A 22,379-nucleotide genomic window follows, 5' to 3' on the forward strand; every position below is an offset into this window, starting at 1 on the left:
CTTTTTTTTTTTTTTTTTTGTCCGGACAACATCAGATACATAGAGTAAGACAGAGGAGCGCTGTTTCGCTTGCTCGGGTGCTTTCTCCGGGGGAAATGTCTTTCAGCCACTGGCGAATTGAAGGAAAATTGGCGGGTGCACATTGCAGTGTTCGGATATTGGAATAATTTTGGGATGAAGAACCTACTTTTTGAAGGGATTTGTTTGACGATCAGATGAAAACATCTGACATATTTATTATAAAAACCTTTTTTTTTTTTTTTAATGAGCACGCAGAGGAGCAGGGGGCCTTAGACTGTCACTAGAGACAGGTCCGCCCCTGCCTGCAGCAGACCCACCTGCTCACCCACATCTCCAGCGCCCGCATCACTCAGCCACATGGCCTCAAACTGAACCATTTCGTTTCTCTCCCGTCACCCACACATTTTCAACATTTAGATAATGACGCATTTCACCGTTCCTTTGTATTAACGACGGAGGATTGGCTGATTTAGAGTTTTTTAAAGTTACTTTTCTCATCAGTCATCTTTAAATAACGTTGTCGTCCAACCCATCAGATATCTCACGCCACCCACATACCATGTCTTGCAAATATGCAGACAGACGGATTAAAAGTCAAATGTACATTGTCCACCGCCCATAACTTCTGAACTTTACAGCGTTCCCAGAAGGCGTGGATTATTGAGTCATTGTTCGTTTACTCGATGACTCTGCCGTTGTGCTGCAGAATTTGGTCATTTTGTCTCATGTAATAAATTCTATACATTCGTTTATACTGGATTAAACAGACATTTTCGTTAACTGTAATTTTGTTAGTTATGTTCCAGCATTCCTTCCATCTTGTGCCAATATCAGTTATTTTTAAGTCTTGGTTCCAATAGTTTTAAAAAATGTACTAAGAGATTGTCAGTTGGATATGATCTCTGCAAGGTTTTCTATATCTTACCTATCATGTGAATATCCTTTTCTTACTCAAATAGGATTCCCTCAAGATTGCTGTGACGCCCAAAAGACTTCAAATCCGACATTTCTTGATATGAAACTTTTAAATTGCATGATTTAGAAAATAACTATCATTGGTCAGTCCAAAATTGCTTTTTAATTCTGTCTTGGAAATACATGTATTTCCTATTACCAAGTAATTTACGGTTTCTGTTGCCTGTAGTTTTAAGGGAAAATGTATCGGTGAAATCCCGGAAAGCTATCCGAAAGGATTGTTTCATAGGGTGATGTTTTGTAGGGAGTGATTTTGGTTCTTATAGAATGTTTCTTTGTCTTCCATATTGTTGTAGTGTTCTTAAATATGACGTTGTTAATGTTCTAAATTGTATCCTTTGAAAACAGAAACGTGAAAAGAGTATATGAGTATGCCCATCTTCAACATTTGCCCATTGTTCCGCTTTAGCGCATTTAACTGTAAAAACCCTGGGTGGCAAATCGATACAATTCCAAATCTGGAAGGTTAATACCACCCTCAGATTTAGGAGCATGTAAAATTGGCCTTATTGTTCTATGAGTTTTATTAGCCCATATAGTCTTATGACGGAGTATACTTTTTTTTTTTAAAGAATGTCTTCGGTGGGGTAATTGGTGTTGCCGAGAAAAAATATAACAACTTTCGTGGCCATACCATTCTGAAGAGGTTTATTCTACTAAGATTTATGGGAAGATTGTTCCATTTAATCAGATCTGCTTTCATATTGTTAAGTAATGGGATAAAGTTATCTTTATAATATATATGTTGTCACCAGGGTTGGGGAGTAACGGATTACATGTAATGGCCTTGTAATCCGTTACATGTACGGGATTACAAAGAAATGTAACTGTAATCCGTTACATTACCAGCTAAAAAATATTGTAATCAGATTACAGATACTTTTGCAAAACTAGATGATTACTTTGAGGATTACTTTTAAATTCAGAAAGGGTGTTTGCGAGAAAAAAAACATATTTGACACTTCAATGACATTCAAATTAGAATTGGGGGGGGGGGGAGGCGCAAATTTAAGTTTGTTCCACCTGAGCGAGTTTGACCACAAGTCAGAGACTGCCACGATGACACACCAAATGATGACCACCAATCAGAGACCACTATGATGACACACCAAATGATGACCACCAATCAGAGACCACTACGATGACACACCAAATGTGTTTGATGGATTGCGGGAAAAGAGCAGGAATAGGCTTTTGTAGACTACAGTCCAAGCTATGTTTTCCAATGGTGCGACTGCTGTCGGCATCCAAAGATTATCCAACTTGAATAAACTCTTGGAGGTCAGGATGACAGCAGTGATGTAGTCTACGGTGATACGGATATCACTTATTATTGATATTTACATAGCGCATTGATGTGAATCACACTGCTGCTCTCTCATTTAGCTATTTGCGCCTTACGGATTGTGGTTGTTGTGGATATCTGTTCATAAATCTAAATGTGTATTTGAAACCAATAATGGTTGAATTCAAGAAGTTTAAACTCCCTATCAATCGTTCTTTTTGGAACCAGTAGACAGACAGTGGAAAAATGCGCTGTTGCAACAGCTGCATAGTGCGGATCCCAGCCTATGGAATAAAAGTGTGGGCTTTTATTGCTCAATCTAATTCATGCTGATCAAATATATGCATATAATGGACACGTGCTCAATCTCGCACTTTTGATTGGTTTAAAGGGCACTATGTAGTTGCTACATCCACTTTTGGATTTATAAATTATATATATATATATATACACACACATACAGTTCAAGTCCAAAGTTTACATACACCTCAGCCAAATACATTTAAACTCAGTTTTTCACAATTCCTGACATTTAATCCTTGTAAAAATTCCCTGTTTTAGGTCAGTTAGGATCACCACTTCATTTTAAGAATGTGAAATGTCAGAATAAAATTTGAGAGAATTATTTATTTCAGCTTTTATTTATTTCATCATATTCTCAGTGGGTCAGAAGTTTACATACACTCAATGAATGTTTGGTAGCATTGCCTCTAATTTTTTAAACTTGTGTCAAACGTTTCAGGGAGCCTTCCACAAGCTTCCCACTTTGAGTTGGGTGAATTTTGGCCCATTCCTCCTGACAGAGTTGGTGTAACTGAGTCAGGTTTTTAGGCCTCCTTGCTTGCACAAGCTTTTTCAGTTCTGCCCACAAATTTTCTATGTGATTGAGGTCAGGGCTTTGTGATGGCCACTCCAATACCTTGACTTTGTTATCCTTAAGCCATTTTGCCACAACTTTGGAAGTATGCTTGGGGTTATTGTCCATTGAAGACCCATTTGCGACCAAGCTTTAACTTCTGATGTCTTGAGATGTTGCTTTAATATATCCACATAATTTTCCTTCCTCATGATGCCATCTATTTTGTGAAGTGCACCAGTCCCTCCTGCAGCAAACACCCCCACAACATGATGCTGCCACCACCGTGCTTCACGGTTGGGATGGTGTTCTTCGGCTTACAAGCCTCCGCATTTTTCATCTTAACATAACGATGATCATTATGGCCAACCAGTTCTAGTTTTGTTTCATCAGACCAGAGAACATTTCTCCAAAAAGCACGATCTTTGTCCCCATGTGCAGTTGAAAACTGTAGTCTGGCTTTTTTATGGTGGTTTTGGAGCAGTGGCTTCTTCCTTGCTGAGCGGCCTTTCAGGTTATGTCGATATAGGACTCGTTTTACTGTGGATATAGATACTTTTGTACCTGTTTCCTCCAGAATCTTCACAAGGTTCTTTGCTAATTCTATGGCTAACCCATCATAAGCAGGTTCATGTCTATTCTAGAATTGTAATTCCTAATTCTATGGGTAACCCATCATAAGCAGGTTCATGTCCATTCTAGAATTGTAATTCCTAATTCTATGGCTAACCCATCATAAGCAGGTTCATGTCCATTCTAGAATTGTAATTCCTAATTCTATGGCTAACCCATCATAAGCAGGTTCATGTCCATTCTAGAATTGTAATTCCTAATTCTATGGCTAACCCATCATAAGCAGGTTCATGTCCATTCTAGAATTGTAATTCCTAATTCTATGGGTAACTCATCATAAGCAGGTTCATTCTAGAATTGTAATTCCTAATTATATGGCTAACCCATCATAAGCAGGTTCATGTCCATTCTAGAATTGTAATTCCTAATTCTATGGCTAACCCATCATAAGCAGGTTCATGTCCATTCTAGAATTGTAATTCCTAATTATATGGCTAACCCATCATAAGCAGGTTCATGTCCATTCTAGTATTATAATTCCTAATTCTATGGCTAACCCATCATAAGCAGGTTCATGTCCATTCTAGAATTGTAATTCCTAATTCTATTTCTAATTCTAATTCTATTGCCTTCCATCCAAGAGGTTATGGGTTCAAAACCCCATCTCTTCTGCTTTAGGAGACTTTTCTGTGAACGTTGATGTCAAAAAATGACAAAAAGGAAGTGTATTGAGAGTGAAGGAGTCTATGGCTCTGGCATAAGGATCTCCTCCCCAAAGCACAGGGCTGTATTGAGAGTGAAGGAGTCTATGGCTCTGGCATAAGGATCTCCTCCCCAAAGCACAGGGCTGTATTGAGAGTGAAGGAGTCTATGGCTCTGGCATAAGGATCTCCTCCCCAAAGCACAGGGCTGTATTGAGAGTGAAGGAGTCTATGGCTCTGGCATAAGGATCTCCTCCCCAAAGCACAGGGCTGTATTGAGAGTGAAGGAGTCTATGGCTCTGGCATAAGGATCTCCTCCCCAAAGCACAGGGCTGTATTGAGAGTGAAGGAGTCTATGGCTCTGGCATAAGGATCTCCTCCCCAAAGCACAGGGCTGTATTGAGAGTGAAGGAGTCTATGGCTCTGGCATAAGGATCTCCTCCCCAAAGCACAGGGCTGTATTGAGAGTGAAGGAGTCTATGGCTGTGGCATAAGGATCTCCTCCCCAAAGCACAGGGTTGTATTGAGAGTGAAGGAGTCTATGGCTCTGGCATAAGGATCTCCTCCCCAAAGCACAGGGCTGTATTGAGAGTGAAGGAGTCTATGGCTCTGGCATAAGGATCTCCTCCCCAAAGCACAGGGCTGTATTGAGAGTGAAGGAGTCTATGGCTCTGGCATAAGGATCTCCTCCCCAAAGCACAGGGCTGTATTGAGAGTGAAGGAGTCTATGGCTCTGGCATAAGGATCTCCTCCCCAAAGCACAGGGCTGTATTGAGAGTGAAGGAGTCTATGGCTCTGGCATAAGGATCTCCTCCCCAAAGCACAGGGCTGTATTGAGAGTGAAGGAGTCTATGGCTCTGGCATAAGGATCTCCTCCCCAAAGCACAGGGCTGTATTGAGAGTGAAGGAGTCTATGGCTCTGGCATAAGGATCTCCTCCCCAAAGCACAGGGCTGTATTGAGAGTGAAGGAGTCTATGGCTCTGGCATAAGGATCTCCTCCCCAAAGCACAGGGCTGTATTGAGAGTGAAGGAGTCTATGGCTCTGGCATAAGGATCTCCTCCCCAAAGCACAGGGCTGTATTGAGAGTGAAGGAGTCTATGGCTCTGGCATAAGGATCTCCTCCCCAAAGCACAGGGCTGTATTGAGAGTGAAGGAGTCTATGGCTCTGGCATAAGGATCTCCTCCCCAAAGCACAGGGCTGTATTGAGAGTGAAGGAGTCTATGGCTCTGGCATAAGGATCTCCTCCCCAAAGCACAGGGCTGTATTGAGAGTGAAGGAGTCTATGGCTCTGGCATAAGGATCTCCTCCCCAAAGCACAGGGCTGTATTGAGAGTGAAGGAGTCTATGGCTCTGGCATAAGGATCTCCTCCCCAAAGCACAGGGCTGTATTGAGAGTGAAGGAGTCTATGGCTCTGGCATAAGGATCTCCTCCCCAAAGCACAGGGCTGTATTGAGAGTGAAGGAGTCTATGGCTCTGGCATAAGGATCTCCTCCCCAAAGCACAGGGCTGTATTGAGAGTGAAGGAGTCTATGGCTCTGGCATAAGGATCTCCTCCCCAAAGCACAGGGCTGTATTGAGAGTGAAGGAGTCTATGGCTCTGGCATAAGGATCTCCTCCCCAAAGCACAGGGCTGTAGGTTTGAACCCAGTTCTGTCTCTCTATCATGGGTTGTCTTCACACGTAGGACCCTGCTGCAGAGCCAGCCAAGGCTGCTGGGATTGGCTGTCACATGTAAACTGTCTGGAAGGGAGCGATAAACGTGAGTGGTCAATCCTGTGGTTCCGGAACAGTTTTAGCCTATTAAAAATCCTGAGCTTTTTCCAGACCTTTTTCTCCGGAGTACAGCAGTGGTTCAGTAGAGGAAACAACACGTCCATCCCTGTCGGTGTCCCTGCACAGCCAGGTCAACTGTGATACATGGAACCCGGCCACTAGGGGCAACAGTGAGCGGCCACTAGGGGCAACAGTGAGCGGCCACTAGGGGCAACAGTGAGCGGCCACTAGGGGCAACAGTGAGCGGCCACTAGGGGCAACAGTGAGCGACCACTAGGGGGCAACAGTGAGCGGCCACTAGGGGCAACAGTGAGCGATCACTAGGGGCAACAGTGAGCGAGCACTAGGGGGCAACAGTGAGCGGCCACTTGGGGAAACAGTGAGCGCTGTTACCTTCAAAGTAGGTTTTAATCTGCCTCTGATTCCAAAAGTTGCACGTTTGAATCCAGCAATATAAAGTTGTTTTTTAATATTTTTTGTTTTAAACCTATGCCAAACATTAACCCTTACCATTCGGAGTTATTGCCCCAACTTAAACTTAACAAACAATTTAGAGTTAATGCCTAACGTTAACCTAAAACACTTTGAAATTTGAGAAACATCTGTGAGAGCTGGAACCACACTGATCAACCCTGTCCCGGCAACCCTACACTTCAAAACACAAAGCCAATAGCTCCTTTACACCTGGAGCAGATCTCTGACTACATTTGTCATGAAGAAATGGGGAGGGGCCAAAAATGACAAGCTCAAGACTTGAACCTAGCTTGAGAGTGAGTGACAGCCTCAGGACTCTGGCATCTCTGTCTGGGGGTGCTCCATAAGTAAGGAGTTGTAGGCTCCAACCCTGAGCACGACTCTCTGGATAATGGTTGTAGGTTCTAACCCCAGTCAAGGCTCTGGAGTATAGTGTTAGGTTCTAACCCCAGTCAAGGCTCTGGAGTATAGTGTTAGGTTATAACCCCAGTCAAGGCTCAGGAGTATAGTGTTAGGTTCTAACCCCAGTCAAGGCTCAGGAGTATAGTGTTAGGTTCTAACCCCAGTCAAGGCTCTGGAGTATAGTGTTAGGTTCTAACCCCAGTCAAGGCTCAGGAGCTTCCCCATCTGAACTCCAGAGCATGGTTGCAGGTTGAAACTCTGGATCAAGATCATGCCCTCTGCTGGTCAGCAGGTCAAAGTGAGACAAATTAGCGACTGTGGGTTTAAGTTATCAGGCACAGAAACTGCAAAATGATTCATTGTCTGCAATTATTTTCACGTCAGTCTAATTTAGTCCGGATTCAATTCGACCGCTCTGCATACTGTATGTCGACTCAATAGGAAATTACCTTCAAAATTGTGTGTAGCCGACAAAGCGCAATACGCATGGTTTGTTTACGTAACAGGTTAGGAGAATGAGGTTAAGGTTAGAAAAAGGGTTCGGCTAAAATGCAACTGTTTTCAATAGCTGTTGTCCCCAGCACCATCTAGCCACTAGTATAAACAACCCTTCAGTATCATAACACACCACTAGTATAAACAACCATTCAGTATCATAACACAGACTTTTAACTACCTATACAACACGCTCACTCCTGCCTCGTCAAATCATTAATTCTACCTATACAACACGCTCACTCCTGCCTCATCAAATCATCCATTCTACTATACAACACGCTCACTCCTGCCTCGTCATATCATTCATTCTACCTATACAACATCACGCTCACTCCTGCCTCGTCAAATCATTCTACTATACAACAACACGCTCACTCCTGCCTCGTCAAATCATTCATTCTACCTATACAACATCACGCTCACTCCTGCCTCGTCAAATCATTCTACTATACAACAACACGCTCACTCCTGCCTCATCAAATCATTCATTCTACCTATACAACACGCTCACTCCTGCCTCATCAAATCATTCATTCTACCTATACAACACGCTCACTCCTGCCTCATCAAATCATTCATTCTACCTATACAACACGCTCACTCCTGCCTCATCAAATCATTCATTCTACCTATACAACACGCTCACTCCTGCCTCATCAAATCATTAATTCTACCTTTACAACACGCTCACTCCTGCCTCATCAAATCATTCATTCTACTATACATCACGCTCACTCCTGCCTCATCGCTCACTCCTGCCTCATCGCTCACTCCTGCCTCATCGCCCACTCCTGCCTCATCAAATGATTCATTCTACCTATACAACACGCTCACTCCTGCCTCATCGCTCACTCCTGCCTCATCAAATCATTCATTCTACCTATACAACACGCTCACTCCTGCCTCATCGCTCACTCCTGCCTCATCGCTCACTCCTTCCTCGTCAAATCATTCATTCTACTATACAACACGCTCACTCCTGCCTCATCGCTCACTCCTGCCTCATCGCTCACTCCTTCCTCGTCAAATCATTCATTCTACTATACAACACGCTCACTCCTGCCTCATCAAATCATTCATTCTACTATACATCACGCTCACTCCTGCCTCATCGCTCACTCCTGCCTCATCAAATCATTCATTCTACTATACATCACGCTCACTCCTGCCTCATCGCTCACTCCTGCCTCATCGCTCACTCCTGCCTCATCGCTCACTCCTGCCTCATCAAATCATTCATTCTACTATACAACACGCTCACTCCTGCCTCATCAAATCATTCATTCTACTATACAACACGCTCACTCCTGCCTCGTCAAATCATTCATTCTGACTATACAACAACACGCTCACTCCTGCCTCATCAAATCATTCATTCTACCTATACAACACGCTCACTCCTGCCTCATCGCTCCCTCCTGCCTCGTCGCTCACTCCTGCCTCGTCGCTCACTCCTGCCTCGTCGCTCACTCCTGCCTCGTCAAATCATTCATTCTACTATACAACAACACGCTCACTCCTGCCTCGTCAAATCATTCATTCTACTATACAACAACACGCTCACTCCTGCCTCATCGCTCCCTCCTGCCTCATCGCTCCCTCCTGCCTCGTCAAATCATAACAAACAAAGCAGGACATGGAAGTTATTTATTGGTTTCCTTACAGCAGTTAGCAATACTTTAAACTTTTTTGAAAGCCCCCAAAAATAAATAAAAATATTAAATTAAATAATTAGATCACCGTGTTTTTATTCAACACAGCGACAGTAGCAACTCTGGTTGCTTCCTCTTCTCGTCTCCTTTTTCCTCAACCCCCTCGACTTAATCTGCACTGATCTGGCAAGACCCAGACAAATTAAAGCAATGTCAAAAACGGTCCGATGTCTTTCGCGTGTTCGCCTTCGCCTGTCCAGTCCTTTCGGGGTCAGTGTGAAATGGAGGATACAAGGAAAGGAGACGAGTATACAAGGAAATGAGGAGAGGAAGCCGCTCTGAGAGTATGGAGACGCGGCCGAGGAGAAGAAGTAGCAGAAGACAGCTGACATGCGGAGAGGGAAAACACTGGGACAGCCTCCCAAATAGCACCTTATTCCCTTATAGAAGTGCACTACTTTTAAACCAGGGCCCAGTATATAGGGAATAGGGTGCCATTTGGGCCACAGGCTGGGACTGGGGATGCATTCATATTAAAAAATAAATCCTCATGTAGATACAACAGATTCCAAATCCTCATGTAGATTACAACAGATTCCAAATCCTCATGTAGACACAACAGATTCCAAATCCTCATGTGGATACAACAGATTCCAAATCCTCATGTAGACACAACAGATTCCAAATCCTCATGTAGATACAACAGATTCCAAATCCTCATGTAGACACAACAGATTCCAAATCCTCATGTAGACACAACAGATTCCAAATCCTCATGTAGATACAACAGATTCCAAATCCTCATGTAGATACAACAGATTCCAAATCCTCATGTAGATACAACAGATTCCAAATCCTCATGTAGATACAACAGATTCCAAATCCTCATGTGGATACAACAGATTCCAAATCCTCATGTAGACACAACAGATTCCAAATCCTCATGTAGATACAACAGATTCCAAATCCTCATGTAGATACAACAGATTCCAAATCCTCATGTAGACACAACAGATTCCAAATCCTCATGTAGATACAACAGATTCCAAATCCTCATGTAGACACAACAGATTCCAAATCCTCATGTAGACACAACAGATTCCAAATCCTCATGTAGATACAACAGATTCCAAATCCTCATGTAGACACAACAGATTCCAAAACGTTACTGTATTGTAGGCTTGTTTAGAAGTAGAAGAAGCTCCGTTTGTTTTTGTAAATTAAATATACAAAGAAAAACATGTTTGTCTTTTTATTATAAAAAAAAAAAAACGCAACTCAGGTGACAAATATTTGTTGTTGTTGTTTTGAATTCCCTGACTTATGAGAAAGCACTGGGTAACCGCGCATGATAACCTTTCTTCAGGACAATACAGTCCAATCAAAATGATCCTCTGCCCAGCCCTCTTTTCCTACCCCCCCCCCCCCCCCGACACACACACACACACACACACAGCTACACCCACGCACACATACATCAGTGCATTCATTTGTCATCACTCCATCCACCTCTCCACCCCTCTATCATTTCCCTTTAGGGCTGCGGGGCTCCCATGTGCTCTGGCTGGCGGTAAGGAGGCCTGGGAGGGCCACATAGTCTTTCTGGAAACGGGAGTTGGGCGTTCTCTGTCTCTTCCTCTCTCCCTGGGTCGTGAAGAAGGCGTCCTGGAAACGCATGCTGGATGCCGTCGACTGGAGAGAAGGAAAGGGAGGAGAGAAGGAAAGGGAGGAGATGGAGGAGAGAGAAGGAGAGAGAAGGAGAGAAGGAGAGAAGGAGAGAAGGAGAGAAGGAGAGAGAGGAGAGAAGGAGAGAAGGAGAGGGAGGAGAGAAGGAGAGAGGAGAGAAGGAGAGAGGAGAGAGAGGGAGGAGAGAAGGAGATAAACATACAGGTACAAATGTGGTACATAGATCAGAGTCCATACAGTCAGTCTAGTACAGTAGATACAGTCAGTCTAGTATAGTAGATATAGTCAGTCTAGTACAGTAGATACAGTCAGTTTAGTATAGTAGATATAGTCAGTCTAGTACAGTAGATACAGTCAGTCTAGTATAGTAGATATAGTCAGTCTAGTACAGTAGATACAGTCAGTTTAGTACAGTAGATACAGTCAGTTTAGTATAGTAGATACAGTCAGTCTAGTACAGTAGATACAGTCAGTCTAGTATAGTAGATACAGTCAGTCTAGTATAGTAGATACAGTCAGTTTAGTATAGTAGATACAGTCAGTCTAGTACAGTAGATACAGTCAGTCTAGTATAGTAGATACAGTCAGTTTAGTACAGTAGATAGTCAGTCTAGTACAGTAGATAGTCAGTCTAGTATAGTAGATACAGTCAGTCTAGTAGATACAGTCAGTCTAGTATAGTAGATACAGTCAGTCTAGTAGATACAGTCAGTCTAGTATAGTAGATACAGTCAGTCTAGTATAGTAGATACAGTCAGTCTAGTATAGTAGATACAGTCAGTCTAGTATAGTAGATACAGTCAGTCTAGTACAGTAGATAGTCAGTCTAGTATAGTAGATACAGTCAGTCTAGTAGATACAGTCAGTCTAGTACAGTAGATAGTCAGTCTAGTATAGTAGATACAGTCAGTCTAGTAGATACAGTCAGTCTAGTATAGTAGATATAGTCAGTCTAGTAGATACAGTCAGTCTAGTATAGTAGATACAGTCAGTCTAGTATAGTAGATACAGTCAGTCTAGTACAGTAGATAGTCAGTCTAGTATAGTAGATACAGTCAGTCTAGTAGATACAGTCAGTCTAGTATAGTAGATATAGTCAGTCTAGTAGATACAGTCAGTCTAGTATAGTAGATACAGTCAGTCTAGTAGATACAGTCAGTCTAGTATAGTAGATACAGTCAGTCTAGTATAGTAGATACAGTCAGTCTAGTACAGTAGATATAGTCAGTCTAGTACAGTAGATACAGTCAGTCTAGTAGATACAGTCAGTCTAGTACCGTAGATACAGTCAGTCTAGTACCGTAGATACAGTCAGTCTAGTATAGTAGATACAGTCAGTCTAGTAGATACAGTCAGTATAGTATATACAGTCAGTCTAGTATAGTAGATACAGTCAGTCTAGTACCGTAGATACAGTCAGTCTAGTACCGTAGATACAGTCAGTCTAGTACCGTAGATACAGTCAGTCTAGTATAGTAGATACAGTCAGTCTAGTAGATACAGTCAGTCTAGTATAGTATATACAGTCAGTCTAGTATAGTAGATACAGTCAGTCTAGTATAGTATATACAGTCAGTCTAGTAGATACAGTCAGTCTAGTATAGTATATACAGTCAGTCTAGTATAGTAGATACAGTCAGTCTAGTATAGTATATACAGTCAGTCTAGTATAGTATATACAGTCAGTCTAGTATAGTAGATATAGTCAGTCTAGTATAGTAGATACAGTCAGTCTAGTATAGTAGATACAGTCAGTCTAGTATAGTAGATACAGTCAGTCTAGTATAGTAGATACAGTCAGTCTAGTATAGTAGATACAGTCAGTCTAGTATAGTAGATACAGTCAGTCTAGTATAGTAGATACAGTCAGTCTAGTATAGTAGATACAGTCAGTCTAGTATAGTAGATACAGTCAGTCTAGTATAGTAGATACAGTCAGTCTAGTATAGTAGATACAGTCAGTCTAGTATAGTAGATACAGTCAGTCTAGTATAGTGTATATACAGTCAGTCTAGTATGGTGTCCTTTGACAGCTCTTTGGTCTTGGCCATAGTGGAGTTTGGAGTGTGACTGTTTGAGGTTGTGGACAGGTGTCTTTTATACTGATAACAAGTTCAAACAGGTGCCATTAATACAGGTAACGAGTGGAGGACAGAGGAGCCTCTTAAAGAAGAAGTTACAGGTCTGTGAGAGCCAGAAATCTTGCTTGTTTGTAGGTGACCAAATACTTATTTTCCACCATAATTTGCAAATAAATTCATTAAAAATCCTACAATGTGATTTTCTGGATTTTTTTTCTCATTTTGTCTGTCATAGTTGAAGTGTACCTATGATGAAAATTACAGGCCTCTCTCATATTTTTAAGTGGGAGAACTTGCACAATTGGTGGCTGACTAAATACTTTTTTGCCCCACTGTAGATCAGTCCATACAGTGAGTCAAGTATAGTATATACAGTCAGTCTAGTATAGTATATACAGTCAGTCTAGTATAGTAGATATAGTCAGTCTAGTACAGTAGATACAGTCAGTCTAGTATAGTAGATACAGTCAGTCTAGTATAGTAGATACAGTCAGTCTAGTATAGTAGATACAGTCAGTCTAGTAGATATAGTCAGTCTAGTATAGTAGATACAGTCAGTCTAGTATAGTAGATACAGTCAGTATAGTAGATACAGTCAGTCTAGTAGATATAGTCAGTCTAGTATAGTAGATACAGTCAGTCTAGTATAGTAGATAGTCAGTCTAGTAGATACAGTCAGTCTAGTAGATACAGTCAGTCTAGTATAGTAGATACAGTCAGTCTAGTATAGTAGATACAGTCAGTCTAGTATAGTAGATACAGTCAGTCTAGTATAGTAGATACAGTCAGTCTAGTATAGTAGATACAGTCAGTCTAGTATAGTAGTATAGTATATAGATCAGAGTCTATACAGTCAGTCTAGTATAGTAGATACAGTCAGTCTAGTATAGTAGATACAGTCAGTCTAGTATAGTAGATACAGTCAGTCTAGTATAGTAGATACAGTCAGTCTAGTATAGTAGATACAGTCAGTCTAGTAGATACAGTCAGTCTAGTATAGTAGTATAGTATATAGATCAGAGTCCATACAGTCAGTCTAGTATAGTAGATACAGTCAGTCTAGTATAGTAGTATAGTATATAGATCAGAGTCCATACAGTCAGTCTAGTATAGTAGATACAGTCAGTCTAGTATAGTAGATACAGTCAGTCTAGTATAGTAGATACAGTCAGTCTAGTATAGTAGATACAGTCAGTCTAGTATAGTAGATACAGTCAGTCTAGTATAGTAGTATAGATCAGTCCATACAGTCAGTCTAGTATAGTAGTATAGATCAGAGTCCATACAGTCAGTCTAGTATAGTATATAGATCAGAGTCTATACATTCTAGTATAGTATATATCTATATCTATCCACATACTTTTGGTCATGTAGTGTATAATAGCATCATATCACACTATAAACAATACAGAACCACACAGGCCAGTAGATGTTTAGCGAGTGCAGTACTTACGAGTCGCCCTTTCACCTTTTTGGGAAGGTCTTCATCCAGAGTATAGACATCCTCTCGCTTAGCTACCACCTGGGAACCATCCTCAAACTCCACCTGGGAAACCCCACACACACACACACACACACACACACACACACACACACACACACTTATTAATATTATATAATCCAGTTATATTCAGTTTCTGTCCATAAATGTGATATATTTATTTCTACACACTCTTCCTCATGGTTAGATGAAATGTTGATTTAATATCTGACCACTACTTAATACTAATGTTAAGTTACTATCAAAGCTATTAAACCTCCTGTCTATCCATCTAACTATTAAAGTTATTAAATATGATTAAACCTCCATCTACCTCTTAAAGTTATTAAATATGATTAAACCTCCATCTACCTCTTAAAGTTATTAAATATTATTAAATCTCCATCTACCTATTAAAGTTATTAAATATTATTAAACCTCCATCTACCTATTAAAGTTATTAAATATTATTAAACCTCCATCTACCTATCAAAGCTATTAAAAGGACAATTTACACATTATAAAACCTCCCATCTGGCATCACTGTGCAGTACCTGCATCAGAGAGTGGTTTAGGCATACCTTAACCCACCCCTCTCCACCTTAACCCACCCCTCTTCACCTTAACCCACCCCTCTCCACCTATCTCTCCACCTCAACCCACCTCTCTCCACCTTAACCCACCTCTCTCCACCTCAACCCACCTCTCTCCACCTTAACCCACCTCTCTCCACCTTAACCCACCTCTCTCCACCTCAACCCACCTCTCTCCACCTCAACTCACCTCTCTCCACCTTAACCCACCTCTCTCCACCTTAACCCACCTCTCTCCACATATCTCCACCTCTCTCCACCTTAACCCACCTCTCTCTCCACCTTAACCCACCTCTCTCCACATATCTCCACCTCTCTCCACCTTAACCCACCTCTCTCCACCTTAACCCACCTCTCTCCACCTTAACCCACCTCTCTCCACCTTAACCCACCTCTCTCCACCTTAACCCACCTCTCTCCACCTCTCTCCACCTCAACCCACCTCTCTCCACCCATCTCTCCACCTTAACCCACCTCTCTCCACCTCTCTCCACCTTAACCCACCTCTCTCCACCTTAACCCAATTCTCATCACCTCAACCCACCTCTCTCCACCTCTCTCCACCTCTCTCCACCTTAACCCATCTCTCTCCACCTTAAACCCACCCCTCTCCACCTCTCTCCACCTCTCTCTCCACCTTAACCCACCTCTCTCCACCTTAACCCAATTCTCATCACCTCAACCCACCTCTCTCCACCTCTCTCCACCTCTCTCCACCTTAACCCATCTCTCTCCACCTTAAACCCACCCCTCTCCACCTCTCTCCACCTCTCTCTCCACCTTAACCCACCTCTCTCCACCTTAACCCAATTCTCATCACCTCAACCCACCTCTCTCCACCTCTCTCCACCTCTCTCCACCTTAACCCACCTCTCTCCACCTTAACCCACCTCTCTCCACCTTAACCCACCTCTCTCCACCTTAACCCACCTCTCTCCACCTTAACCCACCTCTCTCCACCTTAACCCACCTCTCTCCACCTTAACCCACCTCTCTCCACCTTAACCCACCTCTCTCCACCTTAACCCACCTCTCTCCACCTTAACCCACCTCTCTCCACCTTAACCCACCTCTCCACCTCAACCCACCTCTCTCCACCTTAACCCACCTCTATCCACCTTAACCCACCTCTCTCCACCTTAACCCACCTCTCCACCTCAACCCAACTCTCTCCACCTCAACCCACCTCTATCCACCTCAACCCACCTCTCGCCACCTCTCCACCTCAACCCACCTCTCTCCACCTTAACCCATCTCTCTCCACCTTAACCCACCTCTCTCCACCTTAACCCACCTCTCTCCACCTTAACCCACCTCTCTCCACCTTAACCCACCTCTTTCCACCTTAACCCAATTCTCGTCACCTCAACCCACCTCTCTCCACCTTAACCCACCTCTCTCCACCTTAACCCACCTCTCTCCACCTTAACCCACCTCTCTCCACCTTAACCCACCTCTCTCCACCTTAACCCACCTCTCCACCTCTCTCCACCTCAACCCACCTCTCTCCACCTTAACCCACCTCTCTCCACCTTAACCCACCTCTCCACCTTAACCCACCTCTCCACCTTAACCCAACTCTCTCCACCTCAACCCACCTCTCTCCACCTCAACCCACCTCTCTCCACCTCAACCCACCTCTCGCCACCTCTCCACCTCAACCCACCTCTCTCCACCTTAACCCACCTCTCTCCACCTTAACCCACCGCTCTCCACCTTAACCCACCTCTCTCCACCTTAACCCACCTCTTTCCACCTTAACCCAATTCTCGTCACCTCAACCCACCTCTCTCCACCTTAACCCATCTCTCTCCACCTTAACCCACCCCTCTCCACCTCTCTCCACCTCTCTCTCCACCTTAACCCACCTCTCTCCACCTTAACCCACCTCTCTCCACCTTAACCCACCTCTCTCCACCTTAACCCACCTCTCTCCACCTTAACCCACCTCTCTCCACCTTAACCCACCTCTCTCCACCTCAACCCACCTCTCTCCACCTCAACCCATCTCTCTCCACCTCAACCCACCTCTCTCCACCTCAACCCACCTCTCTCCACCTCAACCCACCTCTCTCCACCTCAACCCACCTCTCTCCACCTCAACCCACCTCTCTCCACCTCAACCCACCTCTCTCCACCTCAACCCACCTCTCTCCACCTCAACCCACCTCTCTCCACCTCAACCCACCTCTTTCCACCTCTCTCCACCTCTCTCCACCTTAACCCACCTCTCTCCACCTCAACCCACCTCTCTCCACCTCAACCCACCTCTCTCCACCTTAACCCACCTCTCTCCACCTCTCCACCTCTCTCCACCTCTCCACCTTAACCCACCTCTCTCCACCTTAACCCACCTCTCTCCACCTTAACCCACCTCTCTCCACCTTAACCCACCTCTCTCCACCTTAACCCACCTCTCTCCACCTTAACCCACCTCTCTCCACCTCAAACCACCTCTCTCCACCTCAAACCACCTCTCTCCACCTCAACCCACCTCTCTCCACCTCTCCACCTTAACCCACCTCTCTCCACCTTAACCCACCTCTCTCCACCTTAACCCACCTCTCTCCACCTCTCCCCACCTCTCTCCACCTCTCCCCACCTCTCTCCACCTCTCCCCACCTCTCCCCACCTAAACGTGTGGAAGAAGTTTTTTTTCCCCGTTAACACTTTTCTAAACCGTCGTCACAGAGCAGCCCCCCGTGCGTCAGAGGCAGTTGTGCAACATAACACGCGTTCCCACAGAGAGAGAACTAAACCAAACTGGAGACTTAAGTGGTTGTTTCTCCACCATCTTGACTTGGTGAATATTTCATCATGTTTAAATAATGCAGATCATCGCCACCTCATTCTCCTCCATCATCTCTCACGCTCTCCCTCTCTCTCTCGCTATCTCTCCATCTGTTTTCTCAATCCTCTCCCTCTCTTTGCCAGTCTCTCTTTCTCTCTACATAGAACTTACAGACTGGTTAAAGTCACTGAGTTCAGGGGACTAAAGATGACAAAAGTTGAGTGAGTTCCGTTTACTGCCCCGTGTCCCGTCCTGGTTCTGGTCTAACACCTGTATGTAATGGGTGCAGTGTGTCCCGTCTTGGTTCTGGTTCTGGTCTAACACCTGTATGTAACAGCTGCAGTGTGTCCTGTCTTGGTTCTGGTTCTGGTCTAACACCTGTATGGGTGCAGTGTGTCCTGTCTTGGTTCTGGTTCTGGTCTAACACCTGTATGGGTGCAGTGTGTCCTGTCTTGGTTCTGGTTCTGGTCTAACACCTGCATGTAATGGTTGCAGTGTGTCCTGTCTTGGTTCTGGTTCTGGTCTAACACCTGCATGTAATGGTTGCAGTGTGTCCTGCCTTGGTTCTGGTTCTGGTCTAACACCTGTATGTAACTGGTGCAGTGTGTCCGGTTCTGGTTCTGGTCTAACACCTTTAAGTAATGGCTGCAGTGTGTCACAAAAGTCAAATAAGTGTATGGATGCAGCAATTGGACCATGAAGGCCTGATTCACTCAGTCTCCTCTGAACAGTTGATGTTGAGATGTGTCTGTTTTTTAGAACTCTGTGAAGCATTTATTTGGGCTGCAGTCTGAGGTGCAGTTACCTCTAATAAATGTATCCTCTGCAGCAGAGGTAACTCTGGGTCTTCCTTTCCTGTGGCGGTCCTCATGAGAGCCAGTTACCTCTAATGAACTTATCCTCTGCAGCAGAGGTAACTCTGGGTCTTCCTTTCCTGTGGCGGTCCTCATGAGAGCCAGTTACCTCTAATGAACTTATCCTCTGCAGCAGAGGTAACTCTGGGTCTTCCTTTCCTGTGGCGGTCCTCATGAGAGCCAGTTTCATCATAGCACTTGATGGTTTTTGCGACTGCACTTGAAGAAACTTTCAAAGTTCTTAATTTTCTGAACTGACTCACCTTCAAGTCTTAAAGTAATGATGGACTGTCGTTTCTCTTTGCTGATTTGAGCTGTTCTTGCCATAATATGGACTTGGGTCTTTTACCAAATAGGGCTGTCTTCTGTATACCACCCGTAACAGATTGGCTCAAACGCATTAACCTCACAAGGGGTAGGGGGCACTATTTTCACCTCCGGATGAAAAGCGTGCCCAAAGTAAACTGCCTGCTACTGAGACCCAGAAGCTCGGATATGTATATAATTAGTATATTTGGATAGAAAACAATCCAAAGTTTCTAAAACTGTTATAATAATGTCTGTGAGTATAACAGAACTCAAATGGCAGGCGAAAACCTGAGAAAAATCCATCCAGGAAGTGGGATTTTTTTTATGTTTGTAGTTTTCCATTGACTGCCTATACAAATTCCATTGACTTAGGACTCAAATTGCACTTCCACTAGAAGATGTCTTTAGAAATTGATTCGGGCTTGTATTCTGAAAAATGAGGGAGTAAGAGCAGTCTGAATGAGTGGACACTGCCGTGTCACAGAGGGTTTTCATGCACGCGACCGAGGGCCTTTCTTGTTTTCCTTTTATATTGACGAAGCTTTTGTCCGGTTGAAATATTATTGATTATTATGACTAAAAAACAACCCGAGGATTGATTATAAACATCGTTTGACATGTTTCTAACGAACTTTACTGATACTTTTCTGATTTTTCGTTTACCTGTTGTGACTGCCTTTGATCCTGTGGATTACTGAACAAAACATAGGTTTTTGGATATAAAGAGGTACTTTATCGAATAAAACAAACATTTATTGAGTAAATGGGAATCTTGTGAGTGCGCAACCATATGAAGATCATCAAAGGTAAGTGATTCATTTTATCACTATTTCTGACTTGTGTATCTCCTCTACTTGGCTGGAAAACTGTTTGTAATGACTTGTCTGATGGGCGCTGTTCTCAGATAATCGCATGGTTTGCTTTCGCCGTAAAGCCTTTTTGAAATCTGATACCGCGGTTGGATTAACAAGAAGTTAATCATTAAACCGATGTATAACACTTGCATGTTATTAATTTTTAGAATGAGTATTTCTGTTTTTGCAATTTCACTGGATGTTGGCCAGGTGGGACGCTACCGTCCCACACCCCCTAGAGAGGTTAAGGAAAAAAATTCCACAAATTAACTTTTAACAAGGGATACCTGTTAATTGAAATGCATTCCAGGTGGGACTACCATGAAGCTGGTTGAGAGAATGCCATGAGTGTACAAAGCTGTCATCGAGGCAAAGGGTAACTACTTTGAAGAATCTCAAATATAACATATTTTGATTTGTTTAAAAAATGTTTGGTTACTACATGATTCCATATGTGTTATTTCATAGTTCTGATGTCTTCACTATCATTCAACAATATAGAACATAGTCCAAATAAAGAAAAACCCTGGAATGAGTAGGTGTGTCCAAACTTTTGACTGGTACTGTGTGTGTGTGTGTGTGTGTCTGTATCTGTGTGTGTGTGTGTGTGTATCTGTGTGTGTGTGTGTATCTGTATCTGTATCTGTGTGTGTGTGTGTGTGTGTCTGTGTGTGTGTGTACCTGGTACATATGCGAGGTGTTGGATCCCTGGTATTTGGCTCCATAGAAGAGTCCATCAGGCCACTTCACCTGGACAGCCTCCCCTACTTCTGGAGGACCGAGACAGGCACAGTCCCGGCTCTGGGAGGACAGGAGAGAGGAGCTCAATGGGGTGTCCCTCCTCACCACTATGTCCTCTGGGTGGGGGTGGGGGGGTTGGCCCTACTCACCACTATGTCCTCTGGGTGGGGGGGGTTGTCCCTACTCACCACTATGTCCTCTGGGTGGGGTGTGTGTGTGTGTGTGTCCCTCCTCACCACTATGTCCTCTGGGTGGGTGTGTGTGTGTGTGTGTGTGTGTATCCCTCCTCACCACTATGTCCTCTGGGGGTGTGTGTGTGTGTGTGTGTGTGTGTGTCTGTCTATCCCTCCTCACCACTATGTCCTCTGGGTAGGTGTCGTTGCTGAAGGATCCGTCATCAAACATGACCTCATAGAAGGTCTGGGAGGTCACCTGGGTGACCTTTGAACTGTAGTACCGCAGGTTCTTGTGTTTGGAGATGACGGTCTGACCCAGGACGATGTCCTTCTGAAACGCTGCACGCTGCTGAGAGAGAGAGACAGAGAGACAGAGAGAGAGAGATGGAAGGAAAGAGAGATATCACCGTCTGGCTGAGGATAAAACACCAGAGTATGTCACTAGCAGAAAGTTATATTTGTAACCAAGCCTCAAAGCTCCATGGTAACCAAGCCTCAAAGCTCCATGGTAACCAAGCCTCAAAGCTCCATGGTAACCAAGGCTCAAAGCTCCATGGTAACCAAGGCTCAAAGCTCCATGGTAACCAAGCCTCAAAGCTCCATGGTAACCAAGCCTCAAAGCTCCATGGTAACCAAGCCTCAAAGCTCCATGGTAACCAAGCCTCAAAGCTCCATGGTAACCAAGCCTCAAAGCTCCATGGTAACCAGGCTTCAAAGCTCCATGGTAACCAAGCCTCAAAGCTCCATGGTAACCAAGCCTCAAAGCTCCATGGTAACCAAGCCTCAAAGCTCCATGGTAACCAAGGCTCAAAGCTCCATGGTAACCAAGCATCAAAGCTCCATGGTAACCAAGGCTCAAAGCTCCATGGTAACCAAGGCTCAAAGCTCCATGGTAACCAAGCCTCAAAGCTCCATGGTAACCAAGCCTCAAAGCTCCATGGTAACCAAGGCTCAAAGCTCCATGGTAACCAAGCCTCAAAGCTCCATGGTAACCAAGGCTCAAAGCTCCATGGTAACCAAGCCTCAAAGCTCCATGGTAACCAAGGCTCAAAGCTCCATGGTAACCAAGCCTCAAAGCTCCATGGTAACCAAGCCTCAAAGCTCCATGGTAACCAAGCCTCAAAGCTCCATGGTAACCAAGCCTCAAAGCTCCATGGTAACCAAGCATCAAAGCTCCATGGTAACCAAGCCTCAAAGCTCCATGGTAACCAAGCATCAAAGCTCCATGGTAACCAAGCCTCAAAGCTCCATGGTAACCAAGCATCAAAGCTCCATGGTAACCAAGCCTCAAAGCTCCATGGTAACCAAGCCTCAAATCTCCATGGTAACCAAGCCTCAAATTTCTATGGTAACCAAGCCTCAAATTTCTATGGTAACCAAGCATCAAAGCTGGCATTGGGAAAAGACAAATAAAGTGAGTTTGTTAAGAACATGGAACTGTTCAGCAGGGTTGAGATGGACCGTGGTGTAGGTGTGTGTGTGTGTCTATGTCTAATGGAACTGTTCAGCGGGGTTGAGATGGACCGTGGTGTAGGTGTGCTTGGTGTGTGTGTGTGTGTCTATGTCTAATGGAACTGTTCAGCAGGGTTGAGATGGACCG

At 44.0% G+C, this 22,379-nt stretch overlaps 1 protein-coding gene across 4 annotated transcripts in view; it reads right to left on the reverse strand.

The window, feature by feature from the left end:
• Positions 1-9,194: 9,194 nt before the first annotated feature.
• The window catches only part of LOC139374587 (lysine-specific demethylase 4C-like), a 49,753-nt gene continuing 36,568 nt past the window's right edge, over positions 9,195-22,379 (reverse strand). The window contains exons 19-23 of one of the 4 annotated variants that reach the window (XR_011627693.1): positions 20,958-21,128; positions 20,544-20,663; positions 14,435-14,527; positions 10,379-10,906; positions 9,195-9,846 (exon numbers count right to left, since the gene is read on the reverse strand). Coding sequence is in view for 1 of the 4 variants with exons in the window: in XM_071115602.1 (XP_070971703.1) it covers positions 10,739-10,906; positions 14,435-14,527; positions 20,544-20,663; positions 20,958-21,128 (552 nt within the window). In the remaining 3 variants the exon portion in view is untranslated. Of the gene's footprint in view, positions 10,907-14,434; positions 14,528-20,543; positions 20,664-20,957; positions 21,129-22,379 lie in introns of all 4 variants that reach the window. The other 3 variants (XR_011627694.1, XR_011627692.1, XM_071115602.1) reach the window with 3 other exon arrangements.

Source organism: Oncorhynchus clarkii, chromosome 19 (assembly GCF_045791955.1).
Source record: "Oncorhynchus clarkii lewisi isolate Uvic-CL-2024 chromosome 19, UVic_Ocla_1.0, whole genome shotgun sequence".
NCBI classification, from domain to species: Eukaryota; Metazoa; Chordata; class Actinopteri; order Salmoniformes; family Salmonidae; genus Oncorhynchus; species Oncorhynchus clarkii.